Below are 20,428 nucleotides of genomic sequence, written 5' to 3' on the forward strand. Positions count from 1 at the left end.
GTGCAGTGAATCTGACTTTTTACATAAGGGAACATTCATCCTACTTATATTCATGGCCTGTGAGCACAGTGTTCACATACATTTACATTAATGTGTGTGTGTTGGTATCAAACTGTTATATAACCAGTGGTGGGAAGTAACTAAGTACATTTACTCTTTCGATGTATTTTAATTTAATGCTACTTCATACTGATACGCCGCTACATTTTAGAGACAAACATTGTACTTTTTACTCCACTATGTTAATTTAACACTCACAGTTACTAGTATTTTGTACAGAAAAAAAAAACATAGATGGTATAATGCATTGCTGTATACGAGTACTCTACCCAGTATTTCACAGATCTGAATTGCTCCACATTGACAAACTACAATACTGAAATGCTCTTACATGTATAAAAACAGGATAGTACTTAAAGTTTTGATACTTGAAGTACATTTACCTGGTAATACTTCTATACCTTATATTATTGTGAAGACGGTAATTGTGTAGAACAAGTACTTTTACATTTTAAGCATATTTTCATACTAATACTTTTGTACTTTTACTTAAGTCACATTTTGAAATCAGGGATTTTACTTGCGATGAAGTACTCTAAAACCATAGTATTTGTAATTGAACTTAAGTAAAGGATCTGAGTACTTCTTCCAACACGTGTTATGTAACAGCTCATTTGTCTGAAGCTGGTTTCATGCTAAATGTTACTGGAGCTTAATGATGCAAAACTGAAGGCGTGTTGAAGTTGAGCTTTGGAAGTTAATTAATCTTTGTAAATGTCACTTCATCTCTGGAGATTACCAGCCGTGTTTCACAGCGTGTTATTCAATAACGCTAAATTTGGTTTTTACAATTACATCCCCAATATAGCATGATATATTTTGACAATTTCGGGCTAGTTGACTCATAGATATGACAGTCTTATGTCAATGACATATAGTCGAGTTAATTGACTATAAAGTTCACAAAAAGGAGGCAGTGAACACACCATATGTAGTATTTATGAAGCTGTTTCTGTTCTCTGGATGTGATGCATTAGAAGTCCGTGTTTAAATACGGACTTGCCACCCTGGGCGCGTGCTGAATAATTCATTGGTGTGTAGAAGAATGATTAACAATGCTATCGTGTCTTTGATGGGAGTAGAGCAGGGATCCAAACAAACTGCACATTTTAAAAGGCTGACACACAGTCAGATTCAACGCTTACATTTCCCAGGATTCTGCTGGATTTAAGTAGGAGGGACTTTGAAAATGAGGCCTTTTTTCTTAACGCCAAGACTGATGATGGACTAACAGTTTTTTTTAAGGCCCATATTAGCTGGCTTTGTGTTGGATTGACGTGACTTAATCCAGATTACTGATGGCTTGGCCTTTTAAATCGTTCCATGGTGTGCCCAGAAATCATGCTGAGGTTAAGACCTCTGTGCCTGCAATTACATGTAACCTAAATGAAATCCTGCAAGACCCTGTTCTGTGTTCTCTTTTAAAAACCCTACTGTCAGTAAAAACACACACCACAGCCAGAACTCTAAAAAAGTTGACTGGATCAATCTTGGCAATGTTTTATAAGCAATAAATGAGAAATATAAGCTTGTAACAGCTCAATAAGTGTGAACATTTCTGGCCTTTTTCTTATGTTATATATGCAGGCTCGCGGAGAAACCAAATAACGATATTACATAAAATAATTCCCAAAAATGTTAACAGTTTCCTTACAGTGACATTAAAAAAACATGACTTCAATTTCAAAACATTGGGAACTACTAGCAGGATAATGTTACTAAAACAACTAAAAAGCAGATTCTTTGAAAAATATTTTATACAAAACACAGCTTTTCCTGTAAATCAAATCACTTAACAGAGGACACATTTTGTGAACAAAATATCTTGGTTTCTTTTTTAAAAAGGTGAGACTGTTTGTTACATAAAAGGTTAAAAAACATCTTATTGTCATTTATTTTCTCTATACTTACCTAGCATTTTATCGAGGTAATCCAAAAGTAACAAAGTAATCAGGTTACATTCTTTTTATAGTTTCAGATTAAGTAACCCATTACATTTAATTACAGGTAAGTAGTAATTGTAACTTAATACATTTTTTTATTTACCCTCCCAACCGTTAATACATAATTGTAAAATCAATATCTTTGAGCTTTGGAAAGAGCAAACCCTTTGACTCCGGGTAATTGTGATGAGCTTTTTCCTCAAGTGGAAAGCAACCGAGACAATAATCAACAACATGTTCGATAAAGAAAGTAACCTTTTGAACTGACAGGAGTGTTAAGGCGGACATTCACCATCCAAACCAAATGATCAGAATTCATGTTTAATATCAGAGTAATGGCTACGTAACAAAAAGGCTCTTTAGACATGCTTTACAGAATGTACACGTTAACAAAGGTCCAAAAATACCATTAAAAAACAAAATGCAAAACTTCAACAATAAAAAAAAGCAGCATTGGATATCGCCAGAGCAGGTACTGCTTAACTTTGGTATAAAGTCATAAAGGACGTTCAGAGAACAAAAACAATACATATGCACATTATGATGTGCTGTGTTGGCAGAAAATATTTAACGGAAAATCGATATGCGCCCCAGCGATATGTAGCTCCGCTCAGATGACTTATCACTGCGAGTTTTCATTTGAATTTCTCAATCTTTCTGAAAGGGGGCACGAGGTTGACCTTGGCCAACAGTCAGAAAACATCAAGTAAACAAAAAGCATTGAAGCAGGAAGTCTCAATAAAAGAGTGCAAGAGTGAAGAATTCATATCTGCACGTACCACTCAGATGTACCAATATACACTATGACAGTAATAATAAGACTTTCAGCATCTTTGATTTTTAGTGTCTGAACTTAGTACCCTTGAGGTGTACGTATACGAAAGAGGGAGAAAAGGAACACAACAAATATTTTCTTGGTCGCAAATGTAAAGAGCAGTATGTTGCAGTACTGATTATTAACATGGCAGAAATAACACAACAAATGGGATGTCAGATATTCACAATATGACTACAACATGCACTCAGTTGGCAGTTTTTAGGTCTACTTAGCTAAATCTAATTTAGTCGTACAGTCTTGCAATAATTCCTGCATTCATTATGTTAGACTTACCAAAAAAAAAAAAACACCTCTCAGTATAACTCAATAGAGTTCAAGAGTACCAAAAACTACACCCTCTGTACTGAAAATAATCAAAAGCTAGAGAACAAACAAAACAAAGAGAAAGACATGTGATCAATGTTGGAATTATTGCAGGACTGCTGTATCAGGCTGCATCTATTATAGCTGGATTTTCCTAATAAACTGTCAACTGAGTATATTGCAAAAATAAATTGAGTTTTTGAGTCACAAACAAGGCCAAAGTCAATCACATCTGAGCAATACTGAAGTGCAATAATCTAGAGGATTTTTATGGAAAACTCATGACCTTACACCTGATTAAACAAAGCCACGGTCGTCTACATGAAAGGCATCTTTAAATCCTCAAAGCAATTTAATATCCGACGTGTGGAAACAGTACGGTTTGCTGAAGCTGGCAGCTGTTTGTTTACTCTCAGTTGGGAGGAAAATAACCTCCATTTCTAGAGAAAATGTGTTCATTTTGTTATCTGCAGACAGGTAGAAAACTGGGTCAATAAAAGGCATGAAATGAATAAGCTTAAAGATACTGCAGCTTACGTCTCAAACCTCCTTGCAAATGGACTAGTAGGACATGGAATTGAATAGATAACTAGCCCTATGTACACACACACACATACGTACATGTAGAAAATAATACAATACATTCTCATTTTTCACAGTCCAGAGTGAAAACCGAGGCTAAATAAATCTACGGAAGGATCATTGAGAGATAAAACCGTGACGATGAATCCTCACGATGTAAGACAGCATGCACACTGCATAATGACGTCTACCTCCATTAAATTAAGTGCCTGTAAGGTATGATAAAGGGAAATCAGTGCGTAGTACTGTGTATAGAAGCCGTCGAGTCACCTGATCGAGGTCACTGAGAATGCTTGTTAAAGAAAAGGCCATCCGACAGACAACCATGAGAGAACAGCCATGATTGTCACATGTGCAAAAGACAGTGTACGCTTTCTCCCCAAACTGCTGATTATTACAAAGACATCAAATGAAGGAATCATCATAGGACAAAAACAAGATGAGAATAAGGTGATATAGGATATATTCATATATATTTATAATATACACCACATTTTGGTGTCACTGTCTCTGGGATTTGCATAACAAGATACCAGATAGTTTTGAGTCCGTCGGGATGGCTGTGGGAAAGTGGGACGCATCTTTTTAATGTTCTCTCAACAACCACACACTGCTGGTCAGGGGACTACAAGTGTCCCCTTTTTACCCACTTGGGAATCAGTGGTTTTTGTCATTTTTACCAAAGTCATAAAGGCTGCTCCGACAGCTTTCTGTACCGGGAATGATGTGTTAAAACTGCCAGTGTGTCGTGCACTGGCACAACACTTCCTCCCCCCATCCAGCAGCATGGCCGGAGGAGCGAGAGCTTGTTAAGACTGAACCATGTCTTGGCGTTCTGTCATGGTAGTGCCCGACATGGCTCTTCCAAGCATACATTCATCGCTTTCTCTAGGAAGAGAACAAAGAAGAGTGGAGGATGTGTGATGACAGGTTCCTGCAGAGGTGGAGGTGTCAAGGAGAAGGTCAATCTAATCACCGGTCCATCTGTCCAGCAGACCCTCCACGGTGGAGAGCGGTAATATGTCCTCTCGAGTGGACAGAAAGGGAATGTAAACATACAAGAGAGCATCTTTGGCAGAATATGAGGAGTCTCTTTGGAGGTAGTGGGTGACGGGAAAGGAGGGGTTGCATCAACGAGGAGTCAGAGGCAGAGCGTGGGCCTAGTGTAAGGACCTATGAGGGAGCAGCATGCTCCTGAGGGTTAGTCCTATTAGAGGCACTTCTGTGGTCCTGTGTGGATTGGCTGGGTAAACAGTCCGATTCTGCCTCACTCTGTTCCTCTGCCCTGTCGGCACGTGGAGCGGCCAGAGGGGGTGTCCGATACATCGCCCCCGGGTGATGGGACGCGCCTGCTTGGGCTCTCAGAGACGGATCTTCCCCTTCTCCCCAGAAGGACCTGCTGAGGGAATCTGCAGAAAGAGTGAAACAACGTAAGACGCCAACTTATTATCTCCCTCCAGATGATTTTAAATCATGATTCATGCAAGGTTTCAAATTATAATCTGGTTTTTGCTTCTTAAGTGTGAGGAATTGGAGGGATTTCTTTTTTTATATCCATGGTATTGGAAAGGCTTGAGATTTTGAAGTGTTGGTTAGACAAAAGAAGCAATTTGGAGATGTTTGTTTACACTTAAAACAAATATAGATTATCTCTATCTGCGTTCCCATGGCATAGTTCTTTTGGGGTCGCTGTATTCTCCCTTAAGGAGGGGCAGCCTGGGCACCTTGGAGTTGCCAGTCTATGACCGAGCATAAGCTGCGATGAGATAGTTCACTGTTCAGGGACATCTAGAAGCCCTCCTTAACTGGAACGTAGGTTCCCTGGCACACATTCTTTTCCAATGTACGACTAGGTCACTTTACGTTCGAGAATCGATTGTACAATCGATTGGACCGACCAACACACGTTTCGAAAACGAAAAGAGGGAATCGATTTTTACCAAATAACTTATTTTTTAACAAATTAAACAAATAATAAATATTTTATTCCATTATGATTATTATTAACATAACTCACAAACAAGCAGAAAATAAAAGAAACCGAGCAGTAGGCATTGCGACGGGTAAAAAGTAAATGCCCACCAACTGCCGCACCGGAAACAGCCTGATAGTGTCAATCGGCTGCCGCGGCTTAGTGTTTTGCCAAAAAATGGAGGGCAACGCCGATAAACCTACGTGACATGAGAGACGAGTGATAACCCCTAATCACATGAGGAGTTCGATATGGAAGCATTTCGGATTTTGGGTAGAAGGCAAAACTATGGAGAAGGACAAAGTGGTATGCAAACTGTGCGATCGTGAGTTCCCATATCACAGCAGCACTACAACCATGAGGGGGCATATGCAGACTCAGTATGGTGTAGTCCACAGTCTGTTGTGGGAATGTAGCGATCCTGCCTGTTGTGAATATTTTCAATTTATTTTTATGTTGGCTAGTCCTCAAGTGAATTTTAAGTTTTATTTTCAAACTATTTAACAATCGCCTGCGTATGCAAAATGTGTTTCATATTTATAATGGTAAACAGCCAGAAGCCTGCAGTAATGTTTTTTCTCATTGATGTTATGGAGAGTCCATACTGCTTATTGTTTTTCGAGAGTGCTCCTGTTTGTTATACACGAACTTCACGCAATAAATAATCAGAAATGCTGACCTGTACGTCTCTTGCGCCCTCTTTACGTTAGTCTTAATGGCAGTGAGTTGGCCTTTATTTTGAAAATTGAAACGTAGACGTGGATAATCCATTCTACAATCGATTCAATGAAAATGTAAGCCTAAAAAAATCAAAAAGTGACAGCCCTATGTGCGAGTCCATATTTCTTTAGTCTCGCTGATGAGGAATGTTGATTATACACTCTGAGCTGTTTAAAACCTCGGACTGCAGTAGAGTTCTTCAGAATTGATCAGGCAACCGCTGTGTGTCAACTCGTAGCTGCAGCAAATGTGTTGTCAATTCTCCAGCTGCTAACTTCAGAATAAACCTTAAGTGTTTGCCATCAAAGTTCAAGCTCTCCTGTGTCTCTCTGAGTTTCGTCTCCATTGCTTCAGAAGTGTCCACCACAAAATATAATCAACTCTTAAATCAGACTTTAGTTACACCTGGAGTAAATTCACAAGCTACCTGCAGTATACAAAGCCATTAAAACTAGCTGCACCTTTAGCAGCTCTGATAAATCTTTAATGATCAATAATTATAAAACATATCAGAGATATTATTCTGAAATGGACCAATCAAACAATGACTACTTTTAGGTATTTTAAGAATATTTTGATGCTAATACTTTTCTACTTGAGTAACATTTTGAATTCAGGACCTTTATGTTTACTGAAGTACAATATCTAAGTACTTCTCCCACCTCTAATATATAGCCTATCTGGAAGATCAATATTCCTAATAAATACGATCTAACTTTAGTGTGATATCTCTCATATAAAGCCGCAGGAAAAAATGAAGAAACCACTTCAGCATTATCATTTTACTATTGACAAACACAGGAATGGGTGCCATACATGTTGAGATAAAGATTTTTAAAAATTGGAGTGGTCTGTTAAATTTTTTCTGGAGCTGTATATACACTCAGTGTTATATAGAAAGACAAGCCAAGAACAAACTCCCCCTGCTAGATGAATAACAGCCTCAGAGAAGAGAGAACATGTTCTTTCTTCCGAAGCTGCAGGAGGGTGGAAATTCAAGGTGTTATCAAAAAACACCTCAGCAGGTAGGACATGATATTTGGCAGCTAGATTAAGGATGGTGTCGCCACCCCGCTCTAATAGGTAACATATCCAACTCTCACCGTTAGCGTAGTGCTCTGGGGGAGTGTGGCTGCTCAGCCTTTTGTTGTGCGGGGTGAGAAAGATGGAGGAGTCGCGGTTGCTAATGAGGCTCTCCAGTGCCGTGTCGTCGTGCTGAGCATGCTCACCGAAGCTTTCCTTCAGGCCCAGTATGGATTTGTCCAGCGGGTCATCCTCACCCAGATAGGCGTAGGGACAGTACTCCCGTGTGCGAGAGTAGATGTTGGCGTTGTCGTAGCAGTCAGAGCAGATGACAAGTGGACCTGCACCTCCTGGCGAGGAAGAATTAGCATCTAGTTAAGTGTTACTGTCCATGCGTTTGTTTTTAAAGCCTGTATCCGAGTTTGGCCTAATTTTGAGACTCTTAGTTTGAGATCGCATAAGGACTGTGGCTGTGAAAAGGCCTCAAGTAATTAATAAGAAGTACACTTCTTATTAATTACTTGACTAAGTACATTTATTGCACAGAAAACACACTCAAACATGACGTACGTGTTATGCAGCTCATACTGCGATTAGCATGTTCTCCTCATTATTTATAGCACCTTGCTTCGTATTTAAAATCCCTTCAAATATCAAAATGAAATTAAAATATATTAATGTATATGAAAAGACCTTCGAGCTGATTACACTTTAATATGAATACATCTACATAAATACCAGTTTGACATTCTGTGAATTCAGGACAAAATGAAAAATAAATCTGTTAATAATGAACTTCTGGCGGGCGGATGACACTCACCTGCTGGGTGTCCGGTCAGTCCGTCGCGGGGCTCTCCAGGGTGGAAGCTGCTACGGCCGGTGAATAGAGAGCCGACCCGGCAGTGCAGCATGCCGCTCCCCTCCGTCTCCACCTCGCTGCCCGTGTCTCCATAACACACACCTGGGACACACATGATAATCAGTCAGTGTCTCATTTCAGCAAGGATCTGATCTGGAACACTGAAGCAGGAACAGGAACAGGAACCTAATGGTTGCAAAAAGAAAACCTTTGAATCCAGAAAAGCCAGCCTAAGACATTATATATAAGAAGCAATAAGATGTATTTATTTTTGACGTCAAAACAAATGACAGCAGGAGAGGCGGGGGTGCATGCTAATGCATCTGATTTCAGATAAACCATTTAAAGCCTTGAGATGTCGACATATCAGAAGTTGTTTCTTGGCATCACAAAGATGACATAACCAAAACAACATGGAAAAAAGAGATTATCTTACGTACAGTTCAAAGATGATTACTATTTATTCATACAGCCCGGAAAAAAATGAAGAGACCACTTCAGCATTATCCTTTTCTCTTGTTTTATATTTATAGATAAGTCTTTGAGTTAAATGATTTTCTTTTTTTGTATTTTATTCTATAAACTACTAACAATGTGTGTCTGTGTTGGAATTCAACAGACACTGCAATGGCTGCCAAACATGTAGAGATAAAGATTTAAGAAACATTTAGAGTGTTCTTATTTTTTCCAGAGCTGTATAAAATAGAAATAAATAAAGTGTGTCAAAATTATCTGAAGTATTACTAAAACTCTTCACATTATCACAATATGGAAGCATTTGAAGGGTTTTAGCCAATTTATTCAATTAATAAACAACTGATTTGGGGAATTGCGTGTGCTTGTTTGAAGCAACAACAACAACAAAACGTGGTACTCCAAGGTTATGCCATAATTATCTTACCCTGACAAACCCAGCTTGGTAAAGATTTCACATAATGAATATTTCCAAACGTGAGAAGTAAAAATGAGCCTCAGCCATGTTCGGGTGACTAAATATGTTTGTTAAAGAGTCCAATATCTTTAAAACACCGAATCTAAAAGCAGATTTCTCACCATCTGTGCCTTTGTGGACGTATCCGTTGGAGAGAGGAGGCATGAGCTGCTGGTGGCTGCCAGCCTCAGAGTTGCTGTAGCCTTCCTGTGGCTCTGACAGAGTTCCCTGGGAGGACAGGTAGCTGGGGATGTCTGCTGGCAAATTCATCTCGTCTGGAACGGACGGAGAGACATTTTGATACACGGTATCGAGTTCTGTGAAATAGCGTTATCCCCAAAGACATAATTCATGGTTTTCAAACGGCCACCATTATTCTGAAACGCTTCCAATAAGGCACATTTATTTATAAACTGCTCACCTGTGTTGCTGATACTGTAGTCCTCGCTTTTCCTGCGCATGTGATAGATGACAATGACCCAGACCAGCGAGGTGCCGACCACACAGCACACCACCACGATCACCACGATGCCCACGGTGGTCCAGCCGTCCTGGTCGTACCCGGTGCCGGTGTCACAGTTTGTTGACGGCGACACGCTGAGGTAGATGTGTCCACGCTCCGTTCCCAGAGTATTGGACATGATACAGGTGTATTTCCCAGCATCAGCAGGACCGGCATCCACTATGATGAGGAGCTGATTGGCTGCAGCAAAGAAGTGGCGCTCGGTGAGGACCAGGGGTCCGTCGTCTTTGGTCCAGTTGAGGCGAGGGGCCGGGCTGCCTCCGGCGATACACTGGAGCACGGCCGTTTCACCGCGGGCCACGGTCCTGTCTTCCAGCGGCCGCATGAAGGATGGTGTTTCTGAAAGAGAAGACGACTCATTGATTTTTGATTATCCTAGCGGCATTTGTGACAAACTGTATGGATGGAGGTCTATGGTCTCAGGTTTGTTATAATGAGAAAATGTTTCTTTAGTGTTCAAGCCTTGATCACAAAACTTATTGACACAGCGCATGGCTTCATAAAGTCTGAGACGCAGTTATGAGACCGTCCAGACAATGTTCCGTCTCCCCTGGACATGGTAGACGAGTTGCCAGCTCATAGTCCTGTTGTGAACCCGGAAATGTTGAGGACCCCAAAGTGTTATGTTACAAGTGTGTAGTAAGGGTTCCCAGCGCATAGAAACAGCCGGATGCTAACCCACATAAGTTGGGCAATTTGCACATTTAGCATAAGTTGTATTAACTAGCATTACCAAACATTTGTTTTGGGGGTTATTGAGGATGCTGCACCCATTTTTCATCTTTTCAGGATCCAAAAAGGGACAAGTTTAACCAGTAAGTAGCAATATTTTTACTCATGGTTGAATGTTTTTGAGTAAATTGGGTCGACTTTTAACTTTTAGTGGACTCTTGGATTGGACAGATTGCTTATTTATTTGGAGAAAATAAAAATTGTCCACAGTAGAGATAATCATTTAGATCTTGTGTTCTCTATATCCAATGGTCGCAACAGCACTCATGTTGTCAAAATCAGCCCACCAACGACAAATATGGCCTCTTTCTGATAGCAGAATTTCTATTGTTGATCCCGAAAAGGCCAGAAATGCATTTGAAATACTCATTCCCCCGAAACCACTCAAAATGTGTCCAAATCTGCCTTTTTCTAACTATTGTCTGAATAAGCTATAATGCTAGTTAATGCTTATCAACCTAATTTATGCTTAAAGATAATTGCCCAACATATGCGAGTTGGCATCCGGCAGTTTGAATACTTAATATACATTTCCAATATAAAACTCTGGGGTACCTAAAACATTGCAGGGTTCACAGAGCTGTCAATAGACGATGGTATAATAACGTTTGCATTTACATCATCGTAAGTTATAATGGCAGAAGAGGAAACACAAAAGCACTGTGTTATGACTTCACCGAAACAGATGAGCAGCCAGTCAATTTGAGCGCAGTGATTGAAATGACTCATCAGTAAAACAGCAGTCATTTGATCATGTGACTCACCCAGGACAGTGAGAGTAGCGTTCGCGGACAGACTGCCGGCTGCGTTTTGAGCCGTGCAGCTGTACACTCCCATGTCTTCAGTCTTGACGTTAGCGATGAAAAAGATGTCGTCATCTGGCATCACGTGCATCCTGCGCTCTCGGGCGGCGGGGAAGTCCGTGCCTCCGTCTTTTTTCCAGGCAATCTGGGGGGATGGATGGCCTTCAGCGGCACACTCCAGCCTGGCCATAGTCCCCGTGCGTATCGTCAGATCCATGGGAGTCTTCAGGAAGGACGGCAGCTCTGAAAAATAAGAGGATATAAAGTCAAGGGTGGGATGGACGACTAGTACCAGAACTCAGTGCATTAATAAGAACCAAAACATGACATTCTGAAAGGGCAAACGGCCTCACCGTTGACCGTAAGCTTGGCCCTGTTGGAGTAGTTGGAGCCGAAGTGATTGGAGACCACACACTGGTAGCGGCCCTCGTCGGTGAAGTTGGCATTGAGCAGGTGGAGCACGGTGGTGTAGATCAGCTCTCCCTCCTGGTACCGGGCGTAGTTTTGCACCTCTGCATCATACAGCACCTCCCCGTCCTTCCGCCAAGCCGTGGTCATCGGCGAATCGCTGCTGCTTGACGCCACGCAGCTCAGACTCACGTTGTTCCCCCGCAGCGCCTCATACGTCTCTGGATGAGTTGTGATCAGGGGCTTGGGGAAATCATCTGTGAAGTGCAAACAGTAGTTTTTAAAATAGAAAATCCATATTTTTCTTTTACAGAAAATGCTTAAATAACATGTAGGATAGTAAGTGTTAAAAAAAAAGTTCCAATACAGAAAAGGGAAACTTGTTGTGTGATTTAGGACCCCAAAAACTTCTGCCACAGTTTTACAGACCCATTACAACTCCTACAGTAAATAATTGTGAACGAATTGTAAAATAAACAATGTATTTATCCAAAGAGACACTCCTATCCTGACACATATCCTTTCCTAGTTTACAACGACAACATATGTTCAGCTGTGTTTGTTGACTATTTTAATTGGATCAAACTAAGTTTGGTTTAAAAATAAAAAGGAAGAAAAAATGAAAGGGACTGACCACAAACGAACTCGTCAGGGCTGATGGACAGGACATTATGAGCGAGCAGGCTGGCAGGGTGAGCGCAGACGGCGGAGACGGACTGGTGGAAGTTGCTCTCGGTCAGCCACGGCCCCAGCCACTGCATGTGGCAGTCACACAGCAGGCTGCTGGTGTTCAGGACGCTGAGGACAGAAAAAGGAAAGAAGCGTAAAACGAGGCATAAAATGTGCTGGAATCATCAAACTTCTGCAGAGGGGATATGATCAGATGAATTGACTAATTTAAAAAATGGGAATTTGGGATTTCCAGGTTTGTGATATTTTCTGAAAGTAGTGAATGACCGTTTAGAAGTAGATCATTTGTACTTCCTTGCTTTCAATGAAGGTTACATTAATTAATAACATTTTAAAGTATTATCAGAAAGGCTATTATTTACTTTGACAACATAGTTAGTGCTGCTTAAATGACAGTTAGCATGCAAGAATATTTCAGTTATTCCAAATATAAAGAGACAGAGCTCTGAAGACCCTGAACTGTTGTGTAACAAATTCTTGCTAAAAAAAAAAACTGTTCTTAGGTCATTTTTGTACTAGTTCAGATACATACTGAACACAAATGAACTAAACAACCAATGATGCTCAAGTAATTCAATTATCTTAAAGCATGACAACCATTAAAATCATAAAGCAGCGATCTCATTTGGAACCCAGTCAGTATGAGACAGAAAACATACCAAGGACATTTATGACAGGAGTGAAGGGAACCTTTAAATAGTTTTAAAATCAGCACATGAGAATAGTTGTATTGCTTCTAAGCTAAAAATAACCATGTTTGAATACTTACAAAAAAAGTGAAAATGTTAAGTTTGTGAAGTAAACTGTCTTGTGACATGTGTGGCTACGTTCAAGCAAAGAAGCAGATGAATTAATAACAGGAAAAGATTATGGTCGTGGAAATAATCGTTAAGTTGACAGCTGCTGGGGCATTTCGTTAGCTACTGCTCAATATAAACTTCTAATATGGGCTTATAACAACGTCAAAAAGGCAAAAGACTTAACATTTACACTGCTCTCCTTATGGAGCAGATGATGATGCTGCATCACAAAAGCTGAATTAAATATCTGTGCCTGTCCAATTAGGTTGGTTTTAGTAAAAAATAAATGACTTAGCAACCCATGTAAAGCCAAAGATGTAGTGAAGGTAAAGTAGCTCCAATCAATGTATTACTGAAGCTACTAGGTCAACACAATTATATTATGACTATTAAAATGCTTTATTATGTTGTTTAATTGCAGTACAACTAAATCATAACAATTCCCTTTTAATGAAAGCAATAATTCTAAATCAGTCTAAGAAAAAATATCACACAGAAGCGGGCCCCCAAAGTGCTAGCTGTAAGATTAATCAACAGTCTACTCACAACTCTTTGAGCTTCATGTGGGACATCGCCTCAGGGTGTATCGACATGATGCCGTTCTTGCTCAGGTCCCTGCAGCGCGGACAGAAATATGGATTAGACACACGTACAATGTGATTCTAGCAAAATGGCATCCCGTTTCACAAGCATAAATAAACAACTAGAGCATAGTGTGTGAAAAAAAAGAAGTTGTGTGCTATCTTTAAACATCCAACAATAACTGAGATATTATAACAGTGCTGGGAAACAGGTGTGTACTTACAGATGCTCCAGCTCGTCCAGGCCCTCGAACGCTTTCTTGGTGATTGATTTGATTTTGTTCCGCTGTATTATTCTGAAAAAAGAAAAAGTATTCTATGATGCTCCTGGGTAGTATTTCCTTGCATAGTGGATGTGCTGTCAGCAGCTTTCTTTATGGCTAAATTCAGAAACCAGCTTACATTTTCAATGAATGTTAGATTTAGCTTGATGAACAATTTCACAGCACACTATAACCTGAAAAGCACAAATTGATGTTTTTGGTGAATAAAGCTTCCTATTATCATCAGGGAACATTTACCACAGTACTCAAATCTGCCAAATGATTTAAGATGCACATGTTGCGTTTGTCTAAATGCATGTTTTAAATGAAAATGTTTTAATATGTGTATAATCTGAGAATCCTTACAGTGTGTTCAGCTTCTTCATCCCAACAAACACACCAATGGAGTCTTCAATGGCCCAGGAGATTTCATTATTGCGGATATCACTGAAAGACAAAGAGTCACATATTAGATATTAAAGCACTTGAGATGTGAGGGCTCCTCCCGCAGAGTTTTTCTAACGCCACAGAGAGTGTAAAGTCTCCACTGTGGTTGTCAGTGGCAATGACTCAGTTAGCGGACTAACAACCTGAGACATCATACTTCCACAGTGTGTCACAGTTGGCTGCCCCTGCTGTTATGATGAGGGAGAATTAATTGGCTCTGTTTAGCACTGGGACAGTTCATGGGTCCGCTGGAAACACAGAGAGACGTTGTGTTTACAGGATGGGTCATGGGCTCTTTTGTTTCTCTTTCCTCATGCCTGGCCACCTCTGAAAGAACTTCAGTCCTCTCCGATTCCCCTCTCCCATGAGAGCTCCCCGGATGGTAAAGATGCAGAACATGACCTCTTTCTGGTTGCTGCTTAAGCAGACATCTGAGCGGGAAACAATATGTTTGCGGTATCATCTCTAACACTTCTAAACCATCGATAAAAGTAGGAGGAAGGGCTCGTATTTTGTGATCGAAACGGAAAAATGCAGCAGATTTATACGAATAGAGCTGCACTGTAAATCAAAATGTAGGGAATTTGCACTATGGACCAGTGCAATATTCACATAAATATGTGTAAAAATACTATTTAGAAAGAAGTATGGCAGAGCTTCAGAGATATACCAACCTATAAATCATTGACTACAGACAGATCCAATTAATATACGTTTCATTGATGATGAGAATAATAATGTCAAATGATTATATTTGCAATATCAGTCAAAAATAGTTTTTTTTTCAAAATTGTGCGGCCTTACAGTCAACCCAGTATTGGAGCTGATATGTGCTGCATTAATATAGGAGGGCGTTTTATAACAGATAACTGTTAAATAAATTATAAACAGATCAGTGCACTAAGATGAATGGTAGCCATCAGTCAGAAAAAAGATTTCAAAGCCAGAGGCTGCAGAGTTATTTGTTGGTATGCTAAATACAAACTGAAATATTGAGCATATGATGTGTTGATATTATTTATCCCTGCTGAATGCAATATGTAAAAGCAAACCAACTTAAATCCTGCACCACGCAATGTCTCTCTATATATACTGAGCCTCTAGTTAAGCTGCAATGTGGAGACAAGTCTACTCTCACTTCTGCTACAGTATATGGTTCACATGGACTCAAATATTCAGTTTACAAGTTACCCACAGTGAATTGCAGGACAGATGACACATAAGGGTGGTTTGATGTAAGAATAAACAGATGACTAATGAGAAGCAGGACCAGAATGAAAGAAAAACTATATTATAGGATGCAGACTCAAACTACTTTTCTACGTCTGTGTCTTTACAATACTAAGGATAACTCGGGCAATGTATCTAATACCGGACTAGAGCTACACATGGAGAGTGAACCAAAGGCAGACCTACTGTAGTCAGCAGCCTTCGTGAGAATGCAAAGAGCCAAGAACATGTCAGGGGGGTTAGATTTTGCACATTGCACCTAATAACACTTGTTATATCGTCTTTAAAAACACACAGATTTATTTGAGGTGTAGCTACTTACAGGGTGCGCAGACTCGTCAGGCCGCTGAACACTCCCTCTCCCAAATGGCTGATGGAGTTTTCCCCGAGGTTCAGGCTGTCCAGTAGACCTAATCCTACGAAGGCCGTCTCCTCAAGTCGAGTCAGATGATTGAAGGACAGGTCTCTGCGCAGAAATATCATAAATATGGGAAATATTAGTTAAAGCAACAATTTTAAGAACAGTTTGAACAATTTCCCCTTTTATAATCAATATTTAATATTAATGTTGCTTCAGAATTCAAGAACAATACTACACAATTTCACAAAATGTAAAGAGAACATCCACCGGAGGCAAGACAGCACTAAATTAGATTAAGACACCCAACAGCTACTGGCAGCAAGATAACAGTAAGTCCTCTGAGCACACAGAATTCATTTCAGAGCCCAGGGCTGATGAAAGAAAGTGGGGACTCTTAGCTGCGTGGGGATTTTAGCTCTGAAGCAAACACACTCACAGTTCCTCCAGCTTTTGGCAGAACTCCCAGGCGTCTGGTCGGATGATGCCGACAGTATTCTGGCTGACCCGCAGGATACGCAGCATGCGCAGTCCATACAGCCAGCCTTTGTTGACCTCCGTGAGGTTGTTGTGCTCCAGCTCTCTGAAAAGCAGATGGGAAAAACAAAATGGCATTAGCACAAAGAACTGTATTTCCATAATTCTTTTTTATTTATTTAGGGACTAATCTGCCAGATTTATCGTGGCCAATAAAAACGTGTTTCTGAAAAAATACAAAAACAGGGGAAAAAACGATCCATGTGGATGTTAACGATCTTTAAAGTGCTGCAAACCTCTGTTATATGTAAACGTTGCACAGTGTGGGATCTTGTGTATAATTTTTAACATGTTACAAGATGCAGAAAATACTGAAGAAGTTGTGAGGTTTTCTCCTTAAATGTGTTTCCCCTAAAAAAAGGGGAAGAGTGGCAGGCAGTCGGCTTGCACTGAAACTGAGATTTCTGAATCAGATTGATTCTTTTACTCTCCTTTTTTCTGTAGAGGAAGTAAAGAAACCGTAACTCTGGATTTATTTGTTGTTTGAGGTGCAATATATGACTAAGCAACTTTAAGAAATGAAGACACTATTATTTCTGCTTCGCTCTGATGCATTATTTTCACCAAAAATTGGGCGGGGCTCATACTACATTCCTCTAGAAAAAACCCTGTATACTCTATATTGTACTCACAGTTCTTCAATGTTGTTAAGTCCAAAAAAGGCTCCATCCATGAGTTTGGTGATGCTGTTCCTCTGCATCTTCAGCGACTTCAGCAATTCCATCCCTTTAAAAGTCAGACTGTCCACTATCTTGATCTTGTTACGCTTCATTTCCCTACAATGAGAGAAAGAACCAGATTCCTTCAGCCAAGTAGAGTTTTACCAAACAAACAAGAGCCACTGGATTATTGTTGTTTGGATTCACAGTCATTTCAGCAAGCTACTACCCTCAGTCAGATGGGCAGATTATTCGAATGTTGCACCGAAACACATCGTGCGACACTTACAGGAACTGCAGCTGGGGAAGTTTGAAGACTTTGGACGGCAGCATAGCCAATCTGTTCCTGTTCAGCTTCAGCACCAGCAGGGAGCTGGAGATGTTTTCAAAGCAGCCAGGCTCCAGGACGCTGATCCTGTTATTACTCAAATTCCTTTGAGATAAAAGTGCAGACACATTAGAGCCAAAATCAGGAGGAGAAGACTCTGTAGATACATCTGTTGTATGTCAACATCCAGATACAAAACAGTGTGTGTGTGTGTGTGTGTGTGTGTGTGTGTGTGTGTGTGTGTGTGTGTGTGTGTGTGTGTGTGTGTGTGTGTGTGTGTGTGTTGACTTCACCAGTGTTTTTGTATATAATATGTACTCTGTAATTCTTGGTAAAGCCATACATTAAATCATCTCACTGTTGTTTCTCCCTGGTTTAGAGTTATAACAACTGTTGTTGTCATAACAATAGTTTGGATCCTATTTATCTTATTAAAATAAAAGATGTGTGCAATATTAATCAGCCCAGGCAGATATATGCACTCTCTGTTTTCTAGGTTTTCCTAACTTTACTTTCCCTTTTTATTGTCAAGCCATCCTGGTCAACAATGTAAACTAACCCAACTTGATAAACAACAATGTATAAATGAGGATTAGTTACAGATATTTCAGCTGCATGGAGGGGAAAGATCCAACGTTGAGCTCTGTGATGGAGTTGGAGGTCAGGTCCAGTGTCTCTAAGGAAACATACAGCTGGAGCTGATGCATCGAAAGCTCAGAGATCCGATTGTGGACTCTGAATATAAAACAATATGAAAGATATCAGGATTTTTTAAAGCCATAAATCCACTGATTACTGTAAAAATGATGCACGATATATCAAAATTATACTAACAAGGGAAATGGTTCATATCTGTTGCAGAGTAAAATGGTACTTTACAAATGTTTTGTTTTCTGTATATTTGTCTATATAATTTTGTTTTGTTTTTTTTAAATCCCCAAAATATATGCTGCCCTTTTAAATTTGTCTCGTTTTTACACAAAACAGAGGTCTAAGTTTTCAATTGTTTTGCTAAAACTGCCAATAAATATGTTCTTCTTGAGGAGAACATGTAAAGCATGACATAAAAAAAGGCAAAGCTTTACATACAGAGATGCAATCTTTATTTAGAGCATTTGTTTGAACAGGAGAGGTTAAATAACCTCAAGTGGGTTTTATACTTACAAGGACAGCGTGGTGACATTGGAGGAAACATCTCCAAGAAAAGGAAGAACAGTCAGCTCATTGTGATTCATGGTGCTGAAATGAGTCAATACAACATTAGAATCGTTTAAAAGAATACTGCCATAATTAAATCATAAAGATCAAAGTCTTTATGATTCAAAGTCTCATGGATTAAAGTCTCATGGATTATACAACTCCTTCCTAAATGCTCAAGAAAAGAGTTATAAAAAAGGGCAGATAGGCTTTATGAGATGTTAATATTGAGGTTTTTCCAGAGAGACTGCAGTAAAAGTTGATTAAATACTGAACTCAAAAGTTATAACATAATCTAACACCTCCTAGTTTTAACAAACACTAAACATGATAACCTTGATGAATCAAAGATGTATGATATATATTTGAATAAGACAGCATTGGTTTAAGGTGAAATCAACCTCAGTCCTAAAACTAGAAAAAACATCAGAGAAACTTGTGAATTCTGGGTCAAGGGCCTAAAATTATTTTAAACAGGTCTCCTTGGTATGTTATGTGTCGCCTCTTGGATCAGCAACAAATCAGTACTGTGGACTCAGAAACTTCTTCTTGCTCCTTGTGTACTCACACTTGGGTTATCCCCTCTGGTGGGTCCACGGGAGCCGCCGAAAGTCTTTTCCTGTTGCAGTCCAGAATATAGCCCTCATGTTGTCCTCTTAAACACGAGCAGGGAGCGGGACAAGACTCCAGAGCCCAGGCACTCAAACTCAGCAGCATGAAGACAAGGGCCGAAGGAATGGGCCAAACCTCCGCCATTTTAAATGTCTTCCTCCTGAGGGCTACGTAGCTACGTGGCTAACTCGCTAAACTGGTCACGTTAACTGTTAAAAAAAACACCATCAAGTCGTTCCAGTGAGTTGGTATCAGTCATACAAACACATATCCCAGGTTTACAGTGCCATAATCCCGGGAGGAACTGTGAAATACATGTTTTTTTCAACTTGCGTGAGGCATCCCAGCAGTAATTTCTCCCCCCCCCCCTTCTTCCCAGTGTTTGGAATTCCTTCCGCTCCAATCTGGATAGTGGACTCCCTCCCGGAGAGGCTAATGCTAGCTCAATGCTGACTTGATATGGTCCCACAAATACTCCAGTTTTTACTGGACAACTCCACGCTTGGTTGGTGTTTAACTATATTGAACCATGTGAGATGGTATCTTTGCTTAACCCGGGTTGTTAACAAAGAATTAAAAATAATTGTCTTCGTCTTCTGTCCTGCAAGAACAACAAAGCGCCTTGAGTTGATGACATAGAATATCCTTGGTACCGCCCCTTCCCTGCTTGTTTGGAGTTGTTCTATTGGTCTGCATTCAAGCCTGTCAAACATTTCAGAAACTTTGATTGGATTTCAGTCCAATAGGGTGTTCCTTCTTCTTCTTCTTATATTTTAATGGCGGTTGGCAAACAACGTTTGGAAGCATTACCGTCACCTACCGATATGGAGTGTGAGTCTGGATACTAGTAATACCAAAACAAACAAATTAATAATACTAATAAAATAATAATAATTAAAGAAAATAATAATAATTAAATAATAATAATTCTAAATTCGAATGATCAGACCAGTTCTTCTCAAGCAAACATCACTTGATTTTGTCTACAGGATTGTATTCATGTTACAGACTCCAGCTCCTGGATGATTT

At 39.9% G+C, this 20,428-nt stretch overlaps 1 protein-coding gene across 2 annotated transcripts; it reads right to left on the reverse strand.

Moving 5' to 3' along the window:
* Positions 1 to 2,308: 2,308 nt before the first annotated feature.
* lrig2 (leucine-rich repeats and immunoglobulin-like domains 2) lies at positions 2,309 to 20,023 on the reverse strand. 2 transcript variants are annotated; one of them, XM_063910839.1, is made up of 18 exons: positions 19,356 to 20,023; positions 18,755 to 18,829; positions 18,191 to 18,325; positions 17,552 to 17,695; positions 17,236 to 17,379; positions 16,506 to 16,649; positions 16,031 to 16,174; positions 14,398 to 14,478; positions 13,993 to 14,064; positions 13,734 to 13,802; positions 12,332 to 12,495; positions 11,643 to 11,954; positions 11,251 to 11,532; positions 9,653 to 10,093; positions 9,354 to 9,506; positions 8,262 to 8,402; positions 7,648 to 7,791; positions 2,309 to 5,135 (listed from the first exon to the last, which is right to left on the reverse strand). In XM_063910839.1, exons 1-18 carry the CDS (start codon positions 19,541 to 19,543, stop codon positions 4,900 to 4,902), a joined length of 3,069 nt encoding a protein of 1,022 aa, XP_063766909.1. In that variant the 5' UTR covers positions 19,544 to 20,023; the 3' UTR covers positions 2,309 to 4,899. The 2 variants fall into 2 exon arrangements, with proteins under 2 accessions (XP_063766909.1, XP_063766908.1); XM_063910838.1 differs by having other exon boundaries at positions 7,522 to 7,791.
* Between the last annotated feature and the right edge of the window lie 405 nt (positions 20,024 to 20,428).

The sequence above is a fragment of the Eleginops maclovinus genome, chromosome 20 (assembly GCF_036324505.1).
Source record: "Eleginops maclovinus isolate JMC-PN-2008 ecotype Puerto Natales chromosome 20, JC_Emac_rtc_rv5, whole genome shotgun sequence".
Lineage (NCBI taxonomy): Eukaryota > Metazoa > Chordata > Actinopteri > Perciformes > Eleginopidae > Eleginops > Eleginops maclovinus.

Bases quoted from the DNA above. Each gene is read 5' to 3' on its own strand.
- lrig2 (XM_063910838.1), bottom strand. From the start codon at position 19,543: ATGGCGGAGGTTTGGCCCATTCCTTCGGCCCTTGTCTTCATGCTGCTG. The intron at 12,496-13,733 runs GTGAGTAGACTG...TTCTGTCCTCAG, and splicing joins CACATGAAGCTCAAAGAGTT to CGTCCTGAACACCAGCAGCC. The intron at 10,094-11,250 runs GTGAGTCACATG...CTTCTCTTTCAG, and splicing joins CGCTACTCTCACTGTCCTGG to AAACACCATCCTTCATGCGG.